We start from the raw sequence: 25,766 nt of genomic DNA on the forward strand, positions 1-25,766 counted from the left end.
ACTACTAAAAATTTTCTACTCTTTATGATCACTTTTTAATTCTTTCAAAAAACTTCTTGAGTCAAGAATATATACCATAAAAAAAATATTTAATAAAATATCAAATACAATATTACTACACAAATAGTTTTATTAGAAAACCATAAAAAAATAAAAATTTTACATACACTAAATGATGGAAATAAATTAAGATAATATCTACATGAAAAAAAAATATGAAGATAGAGTAAAAAAGAAGAATATTAAATGAATTTTATTATTATTATTTTTTTAGTTTTATTTTATTTTTAGGGAGCAAAGTAGGCTAGAGGAATTGGAATTGAAATTGAAATGATGTAGCCTCTCTTATCGGTAGACACTCATGTTTTTTGTTTGTCTACGTAAGGATTTTTTTTTTGGTTCGCAACTTGATTAGAGCCCTACCTCGATGGATGATAGGTTGTTGCATAAGTTAGTTAACATCCAAGTCCAACCTGGCCTTTTTCTTTTTTACCTAAATCCAACTCAAATTACAAAAGTATTATCTAAACCAACCAAAATCGGGTTAGACTAAAAGCATGTTTGTTTTTTTGACTTTTTAATTTATTTTCAGAATTTAGATTGTTTGTTTTTCTACTTTTTCATGACTTATTATAAACTTTTTACTAAATAGAAAAAGTCAAAATATTTAACTTTTTCTAAATAGAAAAAATAATTTTTTTTTACTTTTTAATACTTAATAGAAATAAAATACTGCAAAAACAAACAGCCTAATATTTAACCCTATTAAGCATCAAATTTCTATTTAGAATGAAGTAAAACACCACCTAAGTTAAAGCTCACTAAGCTATATCTCTAGTTTGGTAGGGTATGAGTGAGGCACCTTATAGTAAGAGGAACTTCATGGAGTTGGCATGAATCTTTCATAAGAAAGAAATGGCAACTGAACTTGGAGACAATTCCCTTGTGTCAAAAGAGTCTTAGAAGATAGAAACGATCAGAACAAACGATCAAACCATCTTTTATGAAAATTTTTAGGGAATGGGCCAAGCCATACATAAATGATAGTTCTTTGACATGAAAGCTCACTAAGCTATATTCTCTCTTCCTCTTGCGTACCTATTTTGGTGACAAATGAATACATCCTCCATGTACTTTGTTGTGGCATTTGCTTAGACACTCTTAATAAAAAGAAAAGAAAAAGAAAAATGAATGAGTATACAAGAGAACATGGTAAAATGCCATTCACCGGCAAAACACCCATGCAAAAATTCAATAGTATAAGATCATAATTCCACAATTCATACACCAAAAGGAATTAAACCATGACTCTCTATAAAATAAACATTAGCCTCCCTAAAGATGTCCAGTTTCTCCACTGATTTATAGTCCTGATTTCATAGGCCTTAATGCTGCCTTATCATTAGAAAGAAGACAAGTAACATATTTTTGTTCATTTATGTATGTATGTATGTATGTATATGTATATATATATATATACATATATATGGCACTCCCCAGTTCCTTATTTCATGACAGCAGCAAGCATCACCCTGAAGCAAACAAATAGGCACCAGGCAGTAGATCTGTTTCTCAGCAGAAAGAGAATTTTCGGGGAACTTTTCAATATTTTAAGAAAGCAAATAAAAGGGGCATAAACACTACAACTATACAGGAACACCACAAAAAGATTTTTGTTTAAAGGCTAATATGCACAGTACAACATAACAATCACAATTGGCGAAGGGTGTTGAAACTTGAATCATGTATAATATGTATCCCAGTCAAAGTTGGGCTGTGAGAAAACCTCATAATCAATTGGCCCCTCTACTACACTGTCAATAGTCTGAATACCTTCCAAAAGAGCTGGTTGGAAACTATCATTACTGGAAGGCAACAGTTTATAAATTACTAACAATCCAAGCGTGAATATAGCTTGCAACTTTGTGGAGTCTCCTTGCACTGAAAAGAACATGAGCATTGAGAGGAGGAACAAATCAACGCAGAAGCGCATAATACACAATACAGTATCCATCAACTTCCCATCATTGCCTGCAGGAAAGCCCCGAACTCTGTATACAAATAGAAAGTTGTACTTATCAACAACGTACCTATACCCAAAATAAATTGCACCAACAGGGACCACAAGTGGAGCAAATGAAGAATATATCAAGGTCAGGGCGAATATAGTCAGATTAAATGCATAATATTGTGCAAAATCAAACGTCTGCTTAGGCATAGGCGAGATTCTGTTGATTGGAGGAGGATATTCTGAAAGATCTTGTCCCTGTAGATCAATTCCATTCAGTCTAGAATCATTATTGGTGTCAAATGTTGTTTCAGGCATCAGAGGTCTTTGAAGACTATCTATTTCCTGATTTTCTAATGGGTAGTCTTCACGTTGTTCTGGAACAAGCTGAAGCATGTCATTCTTCCTGAACTTCTGAAGCTTCTTTTTTATCCAAGGAATTGGTGCCAATAGGTCATAAGATATTCCCAAGAAGGTACTTGTGATTAAAAATGCAAGAGAGGAAAGGCATGACCTCGATAGGAATGATGCACTCATGTACTGTTCAATCCTTTTGCAATCTTCTCCATCCAAATAGCAACGACCCATCCCCAGGATTGCACTCTCTAAAGACGATTCAACCAGAGCCCTCAAGAGTATGAGATTTACCAAAAAGAAGCATACCATCTTTAGAAGTGCAGCTTTTTGCTCCCCAGATACAGTGATATGTCGCTCAAATTTAGAGAGATATGAAAGGGCTGATGGGATAATTATGTACATGCTCACAAAAATAAGAACATTAGGCAGAAACTGAAATATTATACTTGCAGCCCAGCTCGAGCTCTGCACCCAGGCCAACCACATCTGTGCATTATCCATTGCCTCTGCATCGATAATCCGTCCAGCACTCTTCATGGCACTGATCACAGCAAGAGGAGAGCTACAGAACAAAAGCAGCAATAGTAGGCATGTGTTCACAGCCACTCTCCTTAATTTCAGCGAGAGCTTTGTCGAGCCCAAATGATTCCAGTAAATGTCAGTAGCTAGTGGGGCTCTCTCAACTTTCCAACGGTTCCTCTCCAATCGCAACTCCATCAAAGAAAAGAACTTTCCTATCCGCCTCTTTTTCTCATTTCGAAAATCCTGAACAGCTTTATTTGCTGTGTACACATCCTTAAACATCACAAATGCAACCCCAGAACCCAGTGCACGCCCTTCTTTATATGCAGCCAGTTGAGTCTCTAAATCAGCCCTCAAATCTTGCAACCGTTTTAACTTCTCTTCATCTGTAAAACCCAATCTTGCAACAACCTGATTCCACAAATACTTTACTCTTCTCCACATCAAAACCACATGACCCCATAACCCCTCTGCAAAAGACTCTCCACTTTCACCATATTCACTTTCATCCACCAAGAGTCTGGAGTCCATTCGAGCTACCAACCAAGAAATATCATCCCTAACTTTCACCAACTCCTCAGCTAAATCATCCAATGCGCACAAATCCATAGGAACAATAACTCTATACACCTTTCCCGGATACTTATGTTGAAAATACTCCTGTAGCTGAGTCCTATCAGCCCCTAAAGTTTTTGGTATCCCCTGTACCATTATAGTGAAAATTGCAGTCGAACTGGCATTTGGATCACTGGGGTTCCCAGACCCATCCCTAAATCTAGTGATTTTCAGTCGTTCTTCAACTGCAGAGATACCAAAATGCACCAAAAAGACAACAATAACGACAAACAAGAAATGTATCCAAAGTAAAGCCGAACCTTTCTCGATATGATTGATCGTGGTCTTTGAGAACTGATCCTCCCTCACCGCCGTCCCCGCGTATAGATTGAGCGGAAGCATTAGAAACGTTGAAAACACAGCAATAGACAGAATTACGGCGCAGCTTCCGCCTTCGATGAGGAGGAACTGCGCGGCATCTGCGCCGCAGTGGCGAGCGATTTCTCGGACGGTGGCATGCCAAACTGCAAGGAGCTTGGCAGCGACCCCGGCCGGGCCCGGAATCCGCCGGTGATCGCTACGGAGCTTGACGAAGAAGAAAATGAACGCGCAGCAGAACAGACCGATTGCCGAGATGTTGAGTAGATACTGTATGTTGCCGTACCACACCTCGTCCCCGTCGGGAAACGACGGCGACGGTGGAGGGGGAAGAGAACTGTTCATTGCCTGAAAAGGTGAGATGTTGATGGGCTGAGAATGAGATGGAGCCATGGGATCGAGAAACTTAGGGTTTGTCATATGCATCAAATTCAGGGTTTTTTTAACAGGGAATCGAGGTACGTGGCGATGAAGGGAAGGCAATCCCTAATCATCGGAGAGAAAGAGAAAGGGAATGCAAAATTAGGGTTAGGGTTTAGAGGAAGATTCGTGGAATTGAAGAGGGCAGAGGAGATGCGTCTGTGATGAAATAAAAGCATAATAGAAGTTGGAGATTTTTTTGTCGTTCATATTTTGTAAATTATAAGCTAAATTACACTTCTTGACACGCGCTTCCCGACCACAATCTCATTACGCCGTGTTGCAAATTGCAATCCTTGATGATTTGTCACTAACCGTGTTCTGTTTCCCCATGCTACCACGCATCAAGGGACTGCTCATTTACCCTTCAGCCTTCACCCATCAACTTAATCTATGTTTGGAAAATATTTTTAAAAATAATTTTTAACAAAAAAAACTATTTTTTTTTATGTTTTATATATAATTTTTTTAAGAATAAACATATTTTTAAAATAATTTTATATGCAATATTTTATTATTAATTATTCTTCATATTTATATAATTATTTTAAAATAATCCTTAATAAAATTTATCATTTAAAAACATCATATTCATACAAAACTATTTTATATCTAGATTAAATACATTTTACCCCTCAACATTTATCTCCTTATATTCATAACTTAGCGTTTTTGCTTCCCAAATTTATTAAAATGTAATACTTTGTGTACATAGACTTATTAAAAAAATCAATAAATAGTTTATCAAATCAAAATAATAATGTTAAAATACAATTTAAAAACCATTACTATGTAAAGAAAAATGTATTTTACCCAAATTTAAAGTCGTCACACTTTATAACCGTATGTGAAAATCACAGATGATTATGCAAACGTTTTTTTAAAAATAAAAAATCAAAACTGATAATTACTATATTTTAAAGACATTTGAGAAATTTTATTTCAAGATTGTTAATTCAAAGTTTGTTTTACCCAATTTTCATACTTATTGTTTGAACCAAAATACCAAAAAAAAAAAAAAAATCAATTTCTTTTGTAATTTTATGAGAGTTTGTAATTGGGGGTTTGTGGTAGGGAATGTTGATATTTAAGAAATTTAGAAGACAAAATATTGAGTTTTGAATATGCACTTCCCCATAAATATGCATTTTTTTGGATTCTCTTTTCATTTATATTTTATAAATGGTACATGTTTACATAATTCCCCCAATATTAAATAGTTAACACATTCTATAATTAATTAATAATTGGGTTAAATTAAATTTTGTTTGAGTAAATATGCTTATAACGTAATTAATCTATTTATTCAAAATCAAATTTTATATAAAAAAATTAAGTTGGTTGGTATTATAATTAAATTAATAAAGTCAAATATTAAATCAATCAATTTGAGTTAAATTTATGTTTCATTCACTGATGCAAAAATAATTTATTTATTAAATAAATTATATGAATTAATATAAATTTAACGTAAATATAATTATACTTAATTCAAATTTATGAAAAACACGTCGGATTCAAGTTGCTTTACTTAATCATATGAATATCAAACATCTTTCATAGGATGATAAATCCTTTTATTTGCCTTAACAAGGACATGATCAAGTTGGAATGTGGCTTGCTCCCCAAGAGTTGAAGTTAGAAGATCCTGGAACACGGTGGAGCGACACGTGTACAGTTAGGATTTATGTAGCTACCATGATCATTTTGATGTAAGATGGCTGATTGGATTTGGGCCCAAGCATGAAAACTGATATTGGGCCAGCCCAGTCCTAGCTGAGATGTGGCCAGGCTTTGAGGATTAGGGCTTTTCTTAAGCTAATCTTTTAATAAAATTATTCAAACACGTGGAGAATATTCTTTTAATGAGCTAAAAAAAATAGCTTTTGTCATTTACAAAACTATCCAAACAGGCCTTAGAAAGATATGTAATATGACTAAGCATTCTCATATTAAGTGAATTATGTTGTAAAAAAAATTTTAAAGCTATGTTTGGTTCCCGGAAAATTTGAAGGAGAGAAAATAAATAAAAAATAAAAAATAAATTTAAAGTTAATAAATTGTTTTTATATATTTTTTTAAAACTCATTTAACTTATTTCCTTTTATTATATAAAAACTAAATAATTTAAAAACATATAAATTTTGAACTAATTTTAATCATATCTGATTTAATTTCATAGCAAAACTATACATAGGAAAATCGTTTTCTTTAACATTTTTTTCTTTTGTTTGTACTTTTCAAAAATAATCTTAGTCTATTAAAAGATCTTTGGCAAACAAATTTGTATATTGTGTTTGGTTCCAAGAAAACGCTGATGAGAAAAGGAAAAAACATGTTAATAATAATAATAATATTAATATCATATTTAATTAATTTACTACATAAAATATGACAAAAATATCGAACATGGTTAAAATCAATTATAAATTTATACGATTATGTTTGGTCCTCATAAAATAATAAGGGAAGAAGAAAATTATTTTCTCCAAACAATATTAAGAAAAATATCAAATAAAATAAAATATAATTAAAAATAGTTAAAAACATATATATATATATATTTAAATTATTTCATTCTTATACCAATAAATTAAAATAAGTAAAATGAATTTAAAGTAATAAAAATAATAATTTAATAACTTTTAATTTTTTTTTTCACTTTTTATTTCCTTCTACTTTTCTTTTGAATTTTATTTCCTCTAATTTTTCTCTCAATTTTTTCGAAAACCAAACATAACCTTTATTTTTTTTTTCAAATCATTTATTCTTTACATAACCCAACCAAAAAAGAAAATCGAAAAAAGAAATGAGTTAAAAAAATATATACAAATAAATTATTAACTTTAAATTTATTTTATTAAATTTTCTCATTTCTTCTCTCTTTTATTTTTCATCTTTATTTCTTTCTCTGCATCTTCCCTTGAACTTTTCAATAAACCAATCATAGGGCAAGTGGCTTATGCCCTTCACTCTTGGCTACTTGATGGAATAGACCAATTTATAGGCTCGCTTTCCTCATGCGACATAGTACTTCTTTGTTTCTATTTCTTCTTTGAACTGGTGGGTCACATCGACTATTGAAGAATACAAATCACACATGCCATGAAAAGCCTTCTATGAATGATCCATATATATATATATATATATATATATATACAGATGAATAAAGTCGTAGTGTTTTGGACTGGGGTTGGGCTATCTCACTCTACATGTGAAAGGCATTTAAGAAAGCTGTAGCCATTCAGCAATGGAAAAGTCACCCATCCGAGTAAAAATATCTGTTGGTGGGAGGACGAAGGTGGGTGATTCATACATGCTTGCTTGCATCAGGTTTTTCTCACTGCAAACCTTGAAATTGAGTTTAGGTGAAAATGACACATTTATTAAAAAAAAATATAAGATGTAACCCTTTTTTGAAACTTATATTTAAAATGGTCTTTTTTATGTCACATCGGCACCATGCTATAAAAAAATATTTTATTTTAATCATTTTAGTTGAAGTCTTAGTTGTCAACTGAGACTTCATTTTTAAACTAAAATCGTAATTGTCAATTGAGACTTTATTTTTGAATTAAAGTCGCAATTGCCGACTGAGACTTCATTTTTAATCCAAAACTCATTGAAATTTTGAGTATGTATATACATATGCCCGTGCTTTTCCAAATAATGACTCATGTTTTCAACAAATTAATTAATACGCGCTGAGTTTGGTCGACTAGCCAGTAGCCAGCCATTCTCATCCACCCATTTTCAGAGCATTAGCTCATGAAGCATACTGGTTTTCAAATGCTCCTCAGCTTTCACACCCCACGCAAACATCACAGTTGCCGTGGAATGACTTTTACAATGATAGTGAAAGAGAGGTAATCTCTACGTCGGGGCAACCTGGTTGGCTAGCTAGTTCTATACAATGACCTCATGGTTTTCAATCTTCCGTATCTTCCGTTCAAGTACTTGAAATCCTTCCCATTCCAACAAGATGAGGTTAATCCTCCAAGAAATTCAACCAAAGAGATTAATAAATTGACACGAATATCCAAGGATGACATGTTCAAACCACCATAGTTTGTTTCTTTTTCAAAGCTCATGACAATCGGGTCTTATTTGGATCGACTAATTTTATCTGAAAAGATCATGATTTAAAAATACTTAAATTACATTTAGTTTATAGGATAAAATATGTAGTCAATGTTATAATTTTCAATAAAATATGATATATTTAGATAGATATATTAACATGATATTTTGAGGTAATATATGTTATATTATATAATGTTTATATTTAATTTGTAAAATGAATAAAAAATAATATAAAATATATATTATTTTTAATGTTTAAAATAAAAATCATATTACATTCCAATATTTTCTATTTAAAAAAATGAAATTTCTCTTATGTTTAATAACATTGATGATTAAAATTTTATAAATAATTTTTTTATATTATGTTATTTAATATATAAAAATAATTTATATGTCATATATTAATATTATTTTATAAATATGTTTTAACCATAAATTTAATTTATAATTAAAAAAATTATTTTGTAAAATGTGTATATAAAAAAAAATGATAAAAAATAAATTTATGATATATGAGATATAAATATCCCATACCTTAGCATGATATTACATATATAATGTAGAATAGATAATAAAAAGATGGTAGATAATATATTTTACCACTTATTATTTCATATGTTTGGTCGAACATAAAATATGATAAGTGATGAAATAATTTATCATATTACATCATCAACTAAACATGTGATAGAATAAGGATAAAATATAATATCTCGTCTCTTATCCTATCCTATTATACCCGATCAACCAAATACGACCAACAAGTTTGGTTAAATATACCTCATCCCTTCATCGAATATCTTATTTATCATTCATATTTCTAATTTTCACTCACATGCTCCCCACTCACTTAAAATAATGGAGGTATTTAATGAAATTTCATATCTATGAGGGTTTGGTTAACTGTATTTAGTCAAAACCTTAGGGGAGCTAAATGAAATTAATAAATTAATAAATAAAAACAATGTTTTTTTCTATAGAAATTCTAATTTAGTTTTTCTAAAAAGGTTTTTCATTATTAATAAAAAATTTAAATGCCCATTTAAAAATTATAACTAGAAATTTAATTTATTGGATTATAAAGTTTGAATAAATTTTGTTACGCTTCGTTGAAGATGTCAAAAGTTGAACCACTCGGTCAACTCGCGTGAATTGAGTGTTAATGCATTTCACGGATGTAGGGATCACATTGATCGTTGAACCACGTTAAAAATATTCTATTTTTATTTTTTATTTTTTACTCATATGTGTGTGATTTGATTAACATAATTTTGATTATTAAAGTACAAAAAAAAAAAAAGAAATCATCCCAAACGAAACCTTAATTATTATTATTATTATCTTATTCTTTTTGCCAATTAATGATTTCATCTATAAAGATCCATAAATTTTGACCGAATGGTTTCATTGGAGTTGGTTTGGTGTGGCCTCTTTACTTCAGACCTTCTTCTATACAAATTTGATTGGTGAGTCAAGCATAACATTGGCCAATCATCAGAAAGTAGGCATTGAGCAGACTTTTGGGTGCTTGGATCTTTCAGCTTATGGCTTAAATGGTAAAGCCAATGCAAACCCAAACGAATTAGGCTCAAAATCATTGTTCAAAGAAGAAAGTGGGGGTTGTTGTAAACACATCAATATCTCTTCTTTACTACAAAAGTGGCTTAATTTATTACAAAATTGGCTTATAATGAGGTGGGAGGAATAATAAATAAAAATAAAAAGAAAAATTGGAAGCACGAGGGATTAGATCTAGATTGCACACGTGTCTCTTAGCTCAAATAGAGAATGATACGTGTGAGACACATGTCATGCTCAAACCAACTCTTGCTCAACTTGTCCACCCCCTTCCCTTCTAACTTAATTTTACCACTCACCACACGCCAATACAAAAACACAATGCTAATTACCAATATTTTAATTTCTATTTCTCAAACTAAAAAATAAAAATCTGACTTATCTCCCACTTGCTTTATTATCATCCATATATATGAATTTTTATACCAAGAAATAATATGCTAAATTTAGATTTTAATTAATAGCTTCTAATGTATTAAGAGAATAATAAAAAATCTTTATTAAAGGATTTTAGAACTTGAAATATCGATTTTTAAAGTCGTAAGAATTTTTATTTATCAAAATTACAATTTTATAGATGTTATATTTAAAAAAAAATCTAAAAGTAGGGTAATATTCCAAACAAAGCTCATGTTAGTTTTTGATATTTTTAGAGGATTAAATAAAATAACTTAAAATATAAAATAATAATATTTAAGGGGGAGAGGTACATATTTAGTTGAATGGCATTTTTGGCAGAAGGTTTTTTTTTTTAATAATTAATTAATTAATTAATTAATTAAATTTATTTATTCTGTCAAGAGTCAAGACTCAAGCTGTATGAACAAACTAGCTTGTCTGGCTGTGATTATAAGTGGAGCCCATGGCTGCCCATTTGCGTTGCTGGCTCTCGGCCATCGCTTTGTTCGTTTTCTTTTATAGGGTTTGTCTGCTCAGTGCTGAGAAAGACCAAAAGGGACTACAAAGAGAGAGAGTTTCAGTTTGTTCAATCACACTCAAAGCTTTATTTATTTATTTATTTTTTTGTTAGTTTTTTTTATTCCTTTTATTCTTATTTGTTACTGCTACTTATTGCTCTTCAATTTCCCCTCTTTATCTATTATCCATCTTCTTCATCTTCTCTCAAGAAAAAGAAGAGAAGAATAGCAAAAACCCAACAACTATCACAGACCCTGTTTACTGTCTGATTTGATGGATCTACAGATCTAACCCTCTTTCACGACCCACATGTATTGCTCTGTTTCTTTCAGATCTCCATCCCTTTCGTCTGGTACGATTCAGTAGCTGACCAAAAGGCCTTTTATCATTACTGTGAGTTTGTTTTCCCTTATTTTATTTCTTGTTTATGTGCACAGACTGAAATTTACGTGATTGTTGTTTTTTTAAGTTCTTGTGTGGGGAGGGGGTATGGGTTTTTGGGTCTGTATGGCCAGAAAATTATATGATTAGAGTTTGGTGGGTAAAGGTGGATTTGACCTCTGCTTTTGGCCACAGCCACCCCCCCCTATGGTGTTTTTGTTGGTTTCTTTGTTTTACAGGGACTGTTTGTATTAGGGTCATGGCCTTTTTTCTGTTTTGAATAGAAATAGAACTGGGCTTTGGATTTCAGACCTTTATCTTGTCATTTGTTGAGATTGTTAGCTGAAGCTAACCCAAGAGGGTGATTTATTTCGTCATTTGTTTGATCTAAATCGAAATTTTGTTGTGGTTGTCATTCTTTAGTTTTGTAAATTTAATTTTTGGTTCTGATGATGTATTCTGTGGTCTGTAGGGAGGAGGAGGCTGCTGGGGGGTTTTTTGGTTGGAGTGCTGTTGCATCCGTTTTGGATGTGGAGGTATTGGAGGTTGGCTTGGGTGAAATGAGGGATGTTATCAAGGTTGATGAACTTTTTGAGGGCCTGCTGGCGGCCGTCGGCAGAGCGATATATTCACAAGGGTTCGGATGCAGCTGGCAGGCAAGATGGGCTCCTTTGGTACAAGGACACTGGGCAGCACTTGAATGGTGAGTTCTCTATGGCTGTTGTCCAAGCTAACAGTTTGCTTGAGGATCAGAGTCAGATTGAATCAGGTTCCTTGAGCTTGCTCGATTCGGGCCCATATGGTACCTTTGTTGGAGTATATGATGGTCATGGCGGGCCTGAGACCTCCCGATACATTAATGATCACCTTTTCCAACATCTCAAGGGTAAGAAACCTAACCCAAATCTGAGTTGAGTTTCTATGAGTAGAATGTTCTAATTGAATTCCTTACTGCCTTGTCAGTTTCATGGTTATGATGATTGAATTTTCAAAACTCAAGTTCCTTTTTGTATTTTTTATGGTTCTTATTTTTGTTCATTGATTTATTTATCAGAATTTTTTCTGCTTCTTATTGTTATGGGTTTATGATGTCTGGGTTCAAATTGTTGCTGCATGATGATTCAGCCAGTAATGATCTTTTGCAGGCTTCACCTCGGAGCAACAGTCCATGTCAGTGGATGTGATACGAAAAGCATTTCAAGCGACAGAAGATGGTTTTCTTTCTGTTGTTGCTAAGCAGTGGCCTATGAAACCCCAACTTGCAGCTGTTGGATCTTGCTGCCTGGTTGGCGTGATATGCGGTGGGACCCTTTACATTGCCAATCTTGGCGATTCCCGTGCTGTTCTAGGAAGGCTTGTAAAGGCAACAGGGGATGTTGTTGCCATCCAATTGTCGGAAGAGCATAATGCATCTCAAGAATCTGTTAGACAGGAGATGCGTTCTTTGCACCCAGAAGACCCACATATTGTAGTTTTAAAGCACAATGTATGGCGTGTGAAGGGCCTTATACAGGTAAGTTATTTTTGGGTTAACAGTGATCAATGTTATATTTCATCGAGGGCTCACTTAATTCTCTCACCATTGCTGATTTTGTGCTGTTTCTATTGAAATTATGAGGTGTGTTGTTGTTTTACTAATAATAGTTTGGAAGCACTTAGTAGCAGTCAACACATTGGATGTAGTTCGAATGGAATAACTGACCTCCCTGACTTGTTCTCTCAGTTCTATGGATCTTTATGCAAAATAATATATATACAGATTTCTTCCCAGAAGCTTGGAGAATGTCAGTATATATATTCATTAGGATGGTCTTGGTTTTTAGTTGCCACAAGGGGTGAGCAGTTAGCTATTAACTCAAAGCAAAGTGAAACTAGAAGTTTCATGTTGAGATGCTGGAAAAATGTGTTTTTAAGTTAGTTGGATTCATATTGGTTTTAAAGGTCTGTTAGGGGGTCAACTGTTGGAGTTTTCTGTGCCCCTTTTCTTTTCCTATGCATAAAAATGCAATTGAATTCAAAAATTACAAAGCTAATAAAATAAATGTTAATCAAACATATAAAATTGCAATTTTGAGTACAAAAAATTACAAAGGCAACAAAATAGTGTTAGACAGGCATGTTGGTTGAATCTTTTAAGTGAAAATATCTTGTGATGTTTAGATATCATCTCATACCGTCATTAGTTTTCTGCCATAAGTTTCTGAAGCCCGATAAATTCTGGAAAATATAGACAACATGGAAGCCCTCAAGGATTCCCGTAATAATATTGCTGAAAAAAGGCAAAAGAGACTATTGAAAGGCTAATTTGTTAATCTAGTACCTCATCAAACATGTGCATTTTTTTTCATAATAACCAGATGAAATCCTAGTATTTGAAGCTCTAAGTATTGTATATAATAGTAAAATATGATGCTGACAAGGTCTGAATTTTTCTGCTCATATAATTTTGTTATTTCAGAAATATTATTCTATGTTTTATTTTGTCATATAAAAATACTTTATAAACTAAATAAGATGATGACAATCATGCGTTGACCAATATGCCTAATTTCACATGCGTAGCATTTTTTTTTGATAGGAACATGCTTAGCAATTTCCTTGCTCAGCCTTTCAGCTTTTAGGCACTAACCTACTTGGATGCCCAACTCGAGTGTCCTTGTGTCACTTAGATGCTAGGTGCCAACTATTCTATGCCTACAGGTGTCACTTCACCCCTTCGAAGAAACCACCATCTGCCAGATACAAGCTCATTCATCAAGCTAAACAACTTCAAGTGCCCATGCAACCATGTGATGACCTTATCACACAGCTTCAAACTTGTAAGGCCTTATTCACATTTTCAGATCACAGGGCTTTGATTTGGGTGGAATTGGTATCACAGTGTTATTGTGATACTCTTAAAAGGTAGAGCTTTTAGGTGATTATAGGCATTTTACTTCCTCAACCAAGGGTTAAGAGGTTTTCATTCATTGTAAAGTAAACTACTGTTCACGATATGCCAAAACTTCACAATCTTCTTAACCATGGGATCTTTAAATTGGAGATTTAATGTATTCCACAGTACCTTTTTCTTGATCCAAGTGAGGAACTGTCCTCTTAGAACCCATTATGTGTTGTTGATTGCAAAAGATTCTGGTTGCGCTGGTTTTGGTGGCACCACTGCACCCTTCCCTTACTGTTGATTGTCCAAGATGACCAGTAAATGTCTATTGTGATCCTTGTAGTCTAAGAGCTTATTGAAACTCAAACCTGGAAGAGTAGTGCCAAAAGGCAAGAGCTGGGTTTTTATTTTTTTTGGGTGTTTAATCTCTTAATCATTTTTATCTGATGACAATTGACAACATGCATGGCAAAGGAGAAGAAGTCATATATTTTCTTGTGGTTGATTTTTTGTGTTTTTTATCTTATTTCTTCTATGCTATTGTGACGAGTATATGGCAAACATAACAAATTGTATATTTTGATGTGGATGTTTTGGTAATGCTTCCTTGAAGAATTTGTTGATAATTGATTTACTTGAAGTTGGGTGGTAATGTAGTTTTCCGTATGGAATTACTTGATTTTTCTTGACATAGTGGACAGTTTTTTCTTACTGTCTCAGTTTTGATATTGCAGATTTCTAGATCTATTGGTGATGTATATCTCAAAAAGGCTGAATTTAACAGGGAGCCTTTGTATGTGAAGTTTCGACTTCGGGAGCCTTTGAAAAGGCCAATCTTAAGCGCTGAACCTTCAATTTCAGTTCTTGAACTCCAGCCCCATGATCAATTTCTCATATTTGCTTCTGATGGGCTATGGGAGCACCTTAAAAATGAAGAAGCTGTTGATATAGTACAAAATCACCCCCGAAATGTAAGATATCCATCTCTGCACTAGATAGCCATTTTAATTTTGTTAAATGTGGGTTTCTGCATCCATGAATTCTTAGTAGCTATTAGGAAGCTGTTGATAAGGTTGATTGGTTCTAAAGCACTTGTAGAGCATGACATATTTATCTCATCAGTAAATGCCAGCTTTGTTTTACTTGTAATTCTTTTACATCCAAGAATTTCTTAAGACTTGAAATTGGAGCTATATTGGTCTAGTAAGAAAGATTTAATTTCTATTTAGAATCTAGGATTATAAACTATTGGACTTTATGGAACTTCACCTTGGTATTGATAAGTGTCTATTTGTCACGATATAATTTACAGGCGTAGAAAGAGACATGACTTTGGGTCATCTGTTTGATCATCAGTGTTGGTTCCTTGGTATAACTTGAGTTCTGCTCCTTCATTGTAGTTTGCCTAGAATCTATTTCTTTACTTAATGCAGATTTTTGTCCATCATGTGCTATGATAAACTGGATTCTATTTCTTATGATCATTATCTCTATCATTTGTTTATTTGGACTCAATCATGGATGTGAATTGAACCTCTTATAGGTTATAGATGAAGACGCGCATCAAACACCATCTTAGAGATGAACTAAAAATATTGGAAAATGTGATTTTTACATTCTTTCCTTCATGCAGGGAAGTGCTCGGAGGTTGGTGAAAGCTGCCTTGCAGGAAGCAGCTAAGAAAAGAGAAATGAGGTACTCAGATTTGAAGAAGATAGATCGTGGTGTACGGCGGCATTTCCATGACGACATCACAGTCATAGTTGTATTTCTTGACTCAAATCTTGTGAGCAGAGCCAGCTCGGTTAGAGGCCCTACTGCATCCATCAGAGGAGGTGGTGTGAACCTACCTGCAAAATCTCTAGCCCCTTGTGCCACGCCCATGGACCTCGGTGCCACCTGAAGAAGCTAGCTATTTTCCAGGTCCTACCTAGTGCAAGGACCCTTCATGGACCATCATCTGGTGTAAATCCAGGTCCACGCCTAATTAATTCTTTAATGTACAATGTAACATTTAACTTGGGACAAAGCCTTTTATTTAGTTTCAGAACAGGAGGAGGAGAACCAAAAGAAAAAAAGGGTAGAAGAAGAAGAAAAGAAAGAACCAGGGAAAGAGAGCTTCAAAGGTGTGGATGGAGATTCTTTCTATTTCTCTTCCCCTTCCCTCACTTTCTTTTGGAGTTTTTGATTTCTGTAAATTGTATGGGACTCCCTGGAAATCCAAGCTTGTGTTCCTCTTAGTTTTCTGATTCTACATCCTTTGCCATAAAGAAGAAAAAAAACAGAGGATGAATTGCATTGGATATTGATGGAGTTGGTGAAAAGGATCAGAAAGCAGCAACCTCTTCACACAGTCGATGGATTTGTTCCACCTATCACTCTATGGTACGTTACCTGCAACTTGGTTGTGAGGCTGTATGAACACTCAAGACGTTGACTCAACCTATGGTGGGAAGTGATTTGCCCTTTTTATTCATTTATTTTAATATTTAATGGCCTATTTTTCAATCAAGAAAACCCTGTCAGATGTCATACTGCTAGTAATTCTGGGATGGTCATGACTCATGGTACTACCATTCTATCAAGTGGCAGGGCATATTCACGCTAACCCATGAAGACCCCACTCCTCTAAAATGTCCCTGTTCTTCTCAATCTTTAAGGGCACAATATTCAACAATATCAATAATGCATCCACAGCTTCTCTTCCTCCATTATTCTTATCTGCAAACTCCTAGGCTTCTTTAACTTCACTTTCCACTTCAGAGAAAATTGATAAATATTTTACAAATACTTTTAGAATGGTGAATTCATATACCATATCCCCGGAATGGGCCATGTTCATGTCATCTTGAGGTTTTCTACTTTAGAGAAAATTGATAAATATTTTACAAGTACTTTTAGAATGGTGAATTTTTATACCATATCCATGGAAATGGGTGATGTTGATATCATGCCGAGATAAAAAGTAACGATAAAGTAATGATAATTTATGTGATTCAAATACGAATCATTTAATAATTATGTTAATTTCATTTAGAACGTATTTGACAATAATTCTAAAATGCATTTCTAGTCTTTGATCCTACAATTATTATCAAATAGGTTTTTATTTAATACCGTTAAAATTATTAATATAATTTTAAACCAATGGTATATGAGAAATAAGATATGGGTTGGCAACTCATGGTGAATTCATGGACCAACAACATCCTATCCCACTTTTACCCATTCAAATTGGTTATGTTTTTGAGATGCTGCTCTTCAAATTTACTTTACCCTTTTCCCTATTCCCTTTTCCCATTCCGATTCTACAAGATCCAACCATTTCAAAGAGCAAAATTGACAAAAAGAAAGAGTGGAGGGTTTTGCAGAGGGGAAAAACTATACAGCGTAATAAAAAGAAATGGAAAAGGTAGGAGAGGGGTCCAGCGGTAAGTGAAATGGCAGGGTGTGATTGGGCAAATAAGGCTACGAAGCCCACGACATAAGTTTTGATTCTTGAAAGCCGCTCCCTACCCTCTAGCCTCTAGCCTCTACTAAATCTTCAATTTGCTTCTGATTACTCATAATCAAGCAAGCACCATTTATTATCCACTCCTACAACCCCCACTCTCTACCATGTCGCGTGCCCCGCACTAACTCACAGATGAAATTGGTAACAAGTAACCACCACGTAAATGCGCGTGAAGTGTATCCTACCTGTCATTTATAGTAGTACTACTAGTGTAGTAAGTGGCATTTCTCTCTCCTATTAAGCACAAAGCAACAGGGAAAGAAACAACTTCTTCTCTCCCTTTTGGGCTTTGGCTCCTCTGGATCCTACTATCCTCTTCTCCGCTCACAAGCTCTTGTTTCTCTCTCTCTCTCAAAATTGAAGTGAAAGAGAAAATAATGGTTTGGTTTGAGCCTTGAGGGACCTCGTCTTCTGACACCCATCTCTGAGTCTGCTTGCTTTTTCCTTCAATTCTTCACTACTTCCCTTAACCTCCATTTTATAGCGGGAAACTCTCCATTTTTATCAGTTATGTGACACATGATAGGATCATCATACTCTGCAACTTTTCCAAGGCTTCCTTTTTCTGCTGCTGCAGACATTACCATCTCGTTTACATTCTGGGTTCATCCAAAACTGCCTTTTTCCCGTACTACTGCATTACGTGTTCCAGGCTTCCAACTTTGCTCTTATCGAAATCACCCACCTTTTTTGCTCTGTTCTTGCTCGGAAGAAATCTATTTCCGAATTTAGGCGAAAGGGAGAAAAGATAATATGGGTTGTGGTGCGTCCAGGCCAGACGAGGATGACGACGTCGTGTTGCTTTGCAGAGAGAGGAAACGGCTCCTGAAATCTGCGATAGAGCGCAGGTACTCGCTTGCAGATGCCCATTCCAGATACAACGACTCGCTCAACGGAGTAGCGGCCGCCATAAAGTTGTTCGTGGCCCGCCATTCATCTCCTCTTTCTCCGTTCCTCATCACCTTCCCTACCGCTTCTGACACCGACGCCACCCAGCCTTCAAACCCCATGTTCCTCCAACAGACACCTTCTGAATCGACCCATGAGGCAATTGGATGTAAATCACCTGATTCCGTAATTTCCTCCGACTCTTCTGAGGGAGACAGTGAAAATGAAGGTGAAGAAGAAGGAGAAGGCGGCGTGTGTGACCACTTTTACGAAGGAATGGCTCCGCCAGTGCCGTTGCCACAGGGAGATTTTGAGTGGGATTTCTTCTATCCGTTTGATACAGTGAGAACAGAGGTGGGTTTGGACAATGGGTTTAGGCGAACCTCTGTTGATGATGATCTGAGGAGAATCAGACAGCAAGAAGGCATCCCAGAACTGGAGGAAGATGGAGCAAGAGAGAAAGGAGAGAGAAAGGTTGTGGTACAGATGAATGGTGGTGGGGTTGAGGGTATGACAGCAGTTGGTGAACCTAGTCCCAACCAGGAGCACAAGGGTTTAAGGGTGATTGATACGGAGGCGAGTGGCAGAGAATTACTGGAAGCATTAAAGGATGTTGAGGATCATTTTGTTAGGGTTTATGAATCTGGTTTTGATGTTTCCAGGTTGTTAGAGGTCAATAGAGTTCATCTGCTGTCCAGTTTGGAGGAGATTAAAGGTGTGTTCCTTTTCTTTTTTGCTTCATATCTTCTGCTCTGTATTGGCCTGTTGCCAACTTGCAAATGTAATTTCTAATAGGCTTCATGAGAAATTTTGATGGAATTAATACTGATTGGAATATGGATCAGCTATATCATTGAAGAATTTGCAGATCATACAATGATTAAGGTTGGTAGGTCAAAGTGGCATCACTAGAATATAAAGAAAGAAGCCACTTTTCATCATTTTGTGAACGTAGAATTCTCAATAACAAAGCATAGATATTTTTGCATAGCAAATGGGAGTTCTCCAATTTAATGTGTCTCTTTTCGAGAGAGGAATCCTCCCCTTGTCTTTTTCCTAATTTGTTTTCCCCCATTTTCTTCTTGAATTCTTCTCCAATTATTTACCACTTTGTTTTCGGTTCTCCTTGTCCTTTTAACTTATTGAATTCTATAAAAAAAACAATGTCTTTTTTTATTGGAAGTTGTTTGCTGTACATTTACCAATCTATGCCATATGCAGTGGGTTTGTTTGTTAATTTATGCCATTTGAATGCAGAGAGCCCAAAGAAGCTTGTACGATCAATCACGTGGAACCGATCCAATTTATCTCGGTCTTCATCCTCAAAGACTTTCCTTGCACCTGGTTCCAAAAGTTCTTCTACTTGGAGTGAGCTCGGGAATGATCTCATTGATGACTATGAAGGAATGGCATCCGGCAGCCTTTCACAAACGTTGGAGAAATTATATGCTTGGGAGAAGAAGCTCTATGAAGAGGTGAAGGTAAATTACCAATCATCATTTAAATCTTAATGTCTTCCCATGATTTTGATGATTTGATCTTGCTGCTGAACCTTTTCTCCTCTACTATCACAGATTACTGATATTAAATCCTAGCACATATACTTTCCTATATTTACTGTCTCCTATTGCCTATAAATAGAATCAACTAGTGTGAATTTGTTCTAAATTATCCTAATGATCCTCAATACTCCTGCTATTTCTATGATTAACAAGCTTATTTTCTAATCCTTGTTATGTTCACCTCTTCGTTTGCTCCTCTTTTAAAGTCTTTAATGGTGTTCTGAATTGCTCTTGTTTCAAATAATTTGACTTTGATGTCTAGTAATTTATATGCTGGAACGATAAGCTTATTAGAAATCATTTGGTGTCAGAAAAGGATCAACTGATGTCCATATAGAAATGTAGGTCTATTAGATATAAAATTGTGGAGCAATTTGAAATAGGGAGACACTGAATTTCTCATGAGATGAAAAATGTGCCTCTTTTTAGCATCACAAACTCCTGAAGGCATGAAGGCTTCATTTGTTTATGCAAATATGAAGTGGGCAAAAATTTACATATATACTGGTGGATTGGGTGCACATTCTAGTGCTTTAACTAATATTTGTTTATTATTAAGATTTAAAAAGAAGACTGTTTCCTTCATTTAGGGGAAGTAAAGGATTTTTACGATAAGTTGAGATTCCTCAGATGATTTTCCTGAATTCATTTTGAGATGCTCAGGCTGGAGATGAGACGAGGAGAACTTATGAGCGAAAATGCTCACATTTAAAAAAGCAGGATGACAGTGGAGATGGACTCCATTCTGTGGACAAGACCAGTGCTGAAGTAAATGATTTATATACCAGGATCTTGGTTGGACTGCAAAGTGCTGAATCAATCTCCAAAAGAATCGAGAAACTCAGAGATGAAGAATTGCAGCCCCAACTTGTTGAGCTGCTACAAGGGTAAGAAGAGGAGAAAACCATGTTAGAAGATTCTATAAGCCTGAAATTTTCAAATGCAGTGGTAGACTTAATCCTCATTTTTGCTGAACTTGTGCAGCCTCATAAGAATCTGGAAGATAATGTTGGAATCCCATGAGACCCAAAACAAAATCATGTCTGAAGTGAAGTCTTTCACCTGTCCCTCTTATGGAAAGTTCTGCAATGATTCTCACCGTCTTGCCACCTTTCAGCTTGAGACAGAACTTCAGAATTGGCGTGCATGCTTCGCTGAATATTTTTCTGCACAAAAAGCCTATATCGAAGCTCTCAATGGATGGCTATCCAAGTTCATTGCCCCAGAAGTTGAATTCTACTCCAGGATCAAGTCTTCAGGTCCACCATATGAAATCAGGGGTCCACTATTGCTTGTGATTTGTCATCACTGGTTAGCTTCCCTAGAGAAGTTGCCAGATAAGCTGGTAAAGTGCACCATGAAAAGCTTTGGCAAGGATATAAGGGCTATATGGGTTCAGCAAGGAGAGGAGCAACAACAAAAGAGAAAAGTTGATGGACTTGCAAAGGAGCTGGACAGGAGGGTTCACGCATTCAAAAGAGCACAGAGCAGGATTCTTGAGTCTAAGATACCAGAACAAAATAAAGAGGCAGATATCCGGTATCGGATTGAATACCTGTCGGAGAGAGAGGGCCAGTTGGATGATTTCAGGAAAAGGCTGGATGCAGAGAAGGCTAAGCACCTTGGTAGCATGCAAGAGACACAGCAAATAACTCTAAATGCATTTCAGATTGGATTTTTCTCAGTTTTCGAGTCGCTGACAGAGTTTTCAAAGGCTTCTCTTAAGATGTATGATGACCTGGTAACATTCTGTGCCAGTTATCCAAAGGTTGGAGATGAAAGGAGTGATAAACCTTGTTACATAATGGCAGATATGGGAAACTAGAAAGGATTTGGAATGAAGATAAACTTAATCAGATGAAAACAGCCAGTTGAGTTGAGACAAGTATTTAAGGCTGATAGCTTTTTATTATTTTGTTTTTAATTTTCTTGGATTTAGCGCGTGCTTACCATTGTAGCTGATGAATTCTAAACCCTGATTCCTTCATGTTTCATACCGTTACCCCAGATTCTGCTAAGACTAATAAGTTTATGTGAACTCATTTTCCTCTTTCATGATTGTGCTTATTGAGACGAGACTTCTCAGCCCCTACTCCAGAGATTGAGCCTTTGACTGAATAGGATATACAAATCATGGTTAGTAGCAGTCCCTCTGTTTGTTTAATAGGAAAAATATTCTACCATTAAAGATAGTAGACAAGCATACAGATTACAGGTTACAATCATGCAGATAATAGGCAATTTGACCAGACAAGATGATTCACATCAATGTGCTCACTATACATGAGCATAGTGCAAAATCAATGATGAGATGGCTCCACCTTATTAGTTTCCTCAGATACTCCTCTCAAATTGTTCTTTATCAACATCAATGCTAATGCTATTAGCCTCCAAGCACCTTAAACTTGTGCTCATGGAGAAGAGGCTATCCATCTCCACATGAAATCTTTGAAATCCAACCCCATCTATGCTTACAGAGCTTTGAGAGAACTCATGGTCAGTTGATCTCCTATGCCTGGGATCTGTTGATCTATGAGACCCACCGGTTAGTCTTTGAGAGCTGCTTGAAGGCTGCTTATGAATGAAGTTGTCAACTGAGTAGAGAGCCAACTCCAATTCCTGCCACACCTGGGTCATTGTGGGACGTTGTTTAGGCACCTTCACCACACATCTTAGACCAAGCTGCCCCATTTTCAGCATCATTTCCATGTTGCAATGTTCTAACAGTAGGTTGGCATCTAAGATGTCTTCCACTCTGCCCTGCTCTAAGCTAGGCCTTGCCTGCAAGCAATGATCCCATTTCCCAACCTTCATTATAAGACAAATTTCCTGATAATTGAATCACTCTACTCTATATTGAAAATGGAATCCTCCAACATGAAATCATAATAGAAGTTTTGAATCTAGATGATCATGGCTACCATTTTCTATAATGATCTCTTCTGTCAAATTGTGCCTTAAGGAGGGATGCTTACCCAGTCAATGACGTGAAAATTGAGATTGTTTTTGGCTATATCAACTGCAGGCCGTGCAGAAACCAGTTGTAGAAGTATCACTCCAAAGCTGTAAACATCGCTAAATGGACTCAAATGAAAGCTTGAACAATAGGCTGGGTCGAGGTATCCTGGTGTCCCTTTAACCTGGCTACTAACATGCGATTGATCCCCAATTGGACCTGTTTTCACTAGCCCAAAATCTGAAACTTTTGCTTCAAAACCTTCTCCTAGTAATATGTTACTAGGTTTTATATCCCTGTGGATTATGCTAGGCTTTACCCCTTCATGCAAATGAGCTATACCTGCAAAGTTTCACAATTAATTTGAAGACCTCTTGCTGTGATGATATTATGTGGAAAACCTTACCTTTGGCTGCCCCAATGGCTAGGATTACTCTTTGCCTCCAATTTAAGCTCCTCCCTTTCCTTCCTATACAGTAATATTTTTTCAGAAAAGTGAACAAAACATTACAGGTTACAGAAAGGAGAACGAGTTCAAACTTACCCATAATGTATTCAAGCAGAGAACCATTTGGTACATACTCATAAACTAATATTTTCCCCCCTTTTGCCCCTGTCAGATACACAATTTAACTATTTCAAGAGTGTAGTTTCCATCATTTTAATGCACAAATTAGTGGCAATAATGGAATACCCTTCTAGACAGTTAAACTAATCTTTTTTTTTTTTTTTCTACATACCAGTTCCTTCACAAAACCCCACCAATCCTACAAGGTTGTCGTGCTTTACTCTTGAAAGTAGCCTCACCTCTGTCTCAAGAAAAAACTACAGCCAAATCAGTTACTTTAAAAAATTATGAACTAACACAAGCTGCTTGATTTGCTTGGCCATGGAAATGGGCATGTAGATTGAAGCTTACCATTTCTAAATTCTTCAACAGGGTATGAATCAGAGTGGGCCACTTTGATAGCTAGTGTTCCTTCCACATCGAATGTCCCTTTATAAACATTCCCGAATCCACCATACCCCAGCAAGCAATCTTTGCTAAAATTCTGGGTCGCCTTGTCCAGTTCTTCAAACTGGAACCTCCTCAAAAGTATTTTCTCTGCCTTCAAGTTTCCTGCTGATTTTTTCCCCAACACCTCAACTAGTGTCAGCCTTTTTAACATGAAAAATTCATAGAACTAAAAGTATAAACCATAATGGACAAAATGAAACAATGTTGAGGAAGAATGGCTCATAAGTTATAACGACTAAGCTTAATGGCTTCAACCATTAAGCTTCTTGACACATAAAAACTGAAGCCATTCTTCCTCTTATAAGCTCTCTGGGTGCACAAATAATATCAGAGACTAACCTTTCCGAGCCCATTGTTGCCTAAAAATAGGAAAGATTTTTCTCCTGATGCAGAAATATAACACAGCACCCCCCACTGCTGTTATCACGCAGGCGATAACTATTCCCCATATATTCAGGGTGAAACTGGATTTTGCAGCCGAGGGAGGTGCTAATTCTGGTGAAGGCCCCACTACATGGTATCTAATTTCCATTTTGACTTTAGGAAGTGCTCAATTTCTACAGACCCTTCACATGTTCTCCTCCCTTGAGTGAACCTGCTCTGCGGAGAGAAAGGAATATAGATGGGAGAATATATTGTTGGTTCACAAAAGATTAATGTGTGGCCGGCAGTATATACATTCAAGCCCTTCTCTGCCTGTCACAATTAGGACTTGGTCTTTTCCTAGGACGGCATATAGGCCAAGGGAACTTGTTAAAAAAGGGTTCCAGAACCAGCATTTTGATATATGAAATCTCCATTTTATTTGAAGGTCCAAAAGCGAAACATGGAAACCAATATTCCATAAACTCATCTGTCAATGCATCGCTATCTGTGTGTCAGTACTAAAAAAAAATAATGGTAGTCATGCAAGGTAGCAGTGTTGAATTATGGATCACCATTTGAAAGCTACTACAATTAATTAGTAGAATATTCATATCCAATCAAGTAGATAAGAATCCATCCGCTAAGCCCCATAGACTAATGAAGTGTCGCAAGTTACTACTTCCATAATATGTCTGTTTGCCTTTGTTTCTCTCTAATGAGTTGAGTAATAAAAATTTCTATCAACTATCATCCATTTGCTAAGTCTAAATGTTCTAGTCATGGATTGTTGTGGTGCAGGAAGATTCTCATACAGGGTTAGGCACTCAGTTTGTAAGACCAGAGATTTAAAAGCTTGTAACTTACATAACTTCCACTGCAGTTAGATCCAACCTTGAATCTTTTCTTCAGGTGGGAAAAGACTAGCCCAAAGTCATTAGCTTGATATGTCATATATAACATACCCCATCTAGTTTCATCACTGTTTGTTCATGTTTTGCAATTTATTCAGGCTGATTTGTAGGTTTTCCTTTGAATTTAGTGGCACTGGACTGCAAACAGGTGGCTTCAGGGTCTCCATGGATCCCACATAGTGGAAATGATCACCTGCTCCTGTATCTTTTCCAGACATATAAGTCATTATTCAGAAAATTCTCCAAAAATTTTGTTGAAAGGTTGGCAGTTGGATATAGCCTTCCAGTTTGAAAGTTCTTGTTTGTCGGCCAAAGCCAAAAATCCTTCTGGATGGATGCCTATGGTAGATTCCTTTATGAATAAGTATTTTATTGATTGTTTGGTAGCTTTGATAATCACATATGATGCCTGCAATTAATGAAATTGATCTGAAAAGTTGAATGAGTGTATTAATAGGCACAATAAG

General features: G+C 35.5%; 4 protein-coding genes across 7 annotated transcripts; 2 read left to right on the top strand and 2 right to left on the bottom strand.

Moving 5' to 3' along the window:
• Positions 1-1,587: 1,587 nt before the first annotated feature.
• Positions 1,588-4,544, bottom strand: LOC117913103 (CSC1-like protein At4g35870). Its single transcript, XM_034828022.1, has one exon. It carries the CDS (start codon positions 4,244-4,246, stop codon positions 1,742-1,744), a length of 2,505 nt encoding a protein of 834 aa, XP_034683913.1. The 5' UTR covers positions 4,247-4,544; the 3' UTR covers positions 1,588-1,741.
• Positions 4,545-10,805: 6,261 nt separating this feature from the next.
• Positions 10,806-16,564, top strand: LOC117912798 (probable protein phosphatase 2C 60). 3 transcript variants are annotated; one of them, XM_034827514.1, is made up of 6 exons: positions 10,806-10,883; positions 11,155-11,215; positions 11,676-12,089; positions 12,349-12,716; positions 14,819-15,055; positions 15,718-16,564. In XM_034827514.1, the coding sequence occupies exons 3-6, from the start codon at positions 11,771-11,773 to the stop codon at positions 15,985-15,987; spliced, it is 1,194 nt and encodes a 397-aa protein (XP_034683405.1). In that variant the 5' UTR covers positions 10,806-10,883; positions 11,155-11,215; positions 11,676-11,770; the 3' UTR covers positions 15,988-16,564. The 3 variants fall into 3 exon arrangements, with proteins under 3 accessions (XP_034683405.1, XP_034683406.1, XP_034683407.1); XM_034827515.1 differs by lacking the exons at positions 10,806-10,883; positions 11,155-11,215 and adding an exon at positions 11,347-11,564; XM_034827516.1 differs by lacking the exons at positions 10,806-10,883; positions 11,155-11,215 and having other exon boundaries at positions 11,998-12,089; positions 12,329-12,716.
• Positions 16,565-17,324: 760 nt separating this feature from the next.
• Positions 17,325-22,101, top strand: LOC117913134 (protein ALTERED PHOSPHATE STARVATION RESPONSE 1-like). The gene is made up of 4 exons (XM_034828069.1): positions 17,325-19,201; positions 19,744-19,967; positions 20,712-20,935; positions 21,033-22,101. Exons 1-4 carry the CDS (start codon positions 18,352-18,354, stop codon positions 21,871-21,873), a joined length of 2,139 nt encoding a protein of 712 aa, XP_034683960.1. The 5' UTR covers positions 17,325-18,351; the 3' UTR covers positions 21,874-22,101.
• A 72-nt stretch (positions 22,102-22,173) lies between these two features.
• On the bottom strand, positions 22,174-24,748 carry LOC117913135 (probable serine/threonine-protein kinase PBL7). Of its 2 annotated transcripts, none has more exons than XM_034828071.1 (7): positions 24,362-24,748; positions 23,924-24,124; positions 23,745-23,813; positions 23,549-23,617; positions 23,411-23,473; positions 23,024-23,346; positions 22,174-22,829 (listed from the first exon to the last, which is right to left on the bottom strand). In XM_034828071.1, the coding sequence occupies exons 1-7, from the start codon at positions 24,552-24,554 to the stop codon at positions 22,383-22,385; spliced, it is 1,365 nt and encodes a 454-aa protein (XP_034683962.1). In that variant the 5' UTR covers positions 24,555-24,748; the 3' UTR covers positions 22,174-22,382. The 2 variants fall into 2 exon arrangements, with proteins under 2 accessions (XP_034683962.1, XP_034683961.1); XM_034828070.1 differs by having other exon boundaries at positions 23,924-24,127.
• Between the last annotated feature and the right edge of the window lie 1,018 nt (positions 24,749-25,766).

Source organism: Vitis riparia, chromosome 4 (genome assembly GCF_004353265.1).
Source record: "Vitis riparia cultivar Riparia Gloire de Montpellier isolate 1030 chromosome 4, EGFV_Vit.rip_1.0, whole genome shotgun sequence".
Taxonomy (NCBI): Eukaryota; Viridiplantae; Streptophyta; class Magnoliopsida; order Vitales; family Vitaceae; genus Vitis; species Vitis riparia.

Excerpts from the sequence above, each read along its gene's own strand:
- LOC117913135 (XM_034828070.1), bottom strand. The coding sequence starts at position 24,554 with ATGGAAATTAGATACCATGTAGTGGGGCCTTCACCAGAATTAGCACCT. Across the intron at positions 23,814-23,923 it reads TGTTGAAGAATTTAGAAATG|AGGTGAGGCTACTTTCAAGA; the intron begins GTAAGCTTCAAT and ends TTCTTGAGACAG. Across the intron at positions 23,474-23,548 it reads TCTGCTTGAATACATTATGG|GAAGGAAAGGGAGGAGCTTA; the intron begins GTAAGTTTGAAC and ends ATTACTGTATAG.
- LOC117912798 (XM_034827514.1), top strand. The coding sequence starts at position 11,771 with ATGTTATCAAGGTTGATGAACTTTTTGAGGGCCTGCTGGCGGCCGTCG. Across the intron at positions 12,090-12,348 it reads CCTTTTCCAACATCTCAAGG|GCTTCACCTCGGAGCAACAG; the intron begins GTAAGAAACCTA and ends GATCTTTTGCAG. Across the intron at positions 12,717-14,818 it reads GTGTGAAGGGCCTTATACAG|ATTTCTAGATCTATTGGTGA; the intron begins GTAAGTTATTTT and ends TTGATATTGCAG.
- LOC117913103 (XM_034828022.1), bottom strand. The coding sequence starts at position 4,246 with ATGCATATGACAAACCCTAAGTTTCTCGATCCCATGGCTCCATCTCAT.
- LOC117913134 (XM_034828069.1), top strand. The coding sequence starts at position 18,352 with ATGGGTTGTGGTGCGTCCAGGCCAGACGAGGATGACGACGTCGTGTTG. Across the intron at positions 19,202-19,743 it reads CAGTTTGGAGGAGATTAAAG|AGAGCCCAAAGAAGCTTGTA; the intron begins GTGTGTTCCTTT and ends ATTTGAATGCAG. Across the intron at positions 19,968-20,711 it reads AGCTCTATGAAGAGGTGAAG|GCTGGAGATGAGACGAGGAG; the intron begins GTAAATTACCAA and ends TGAGATGCTCAG.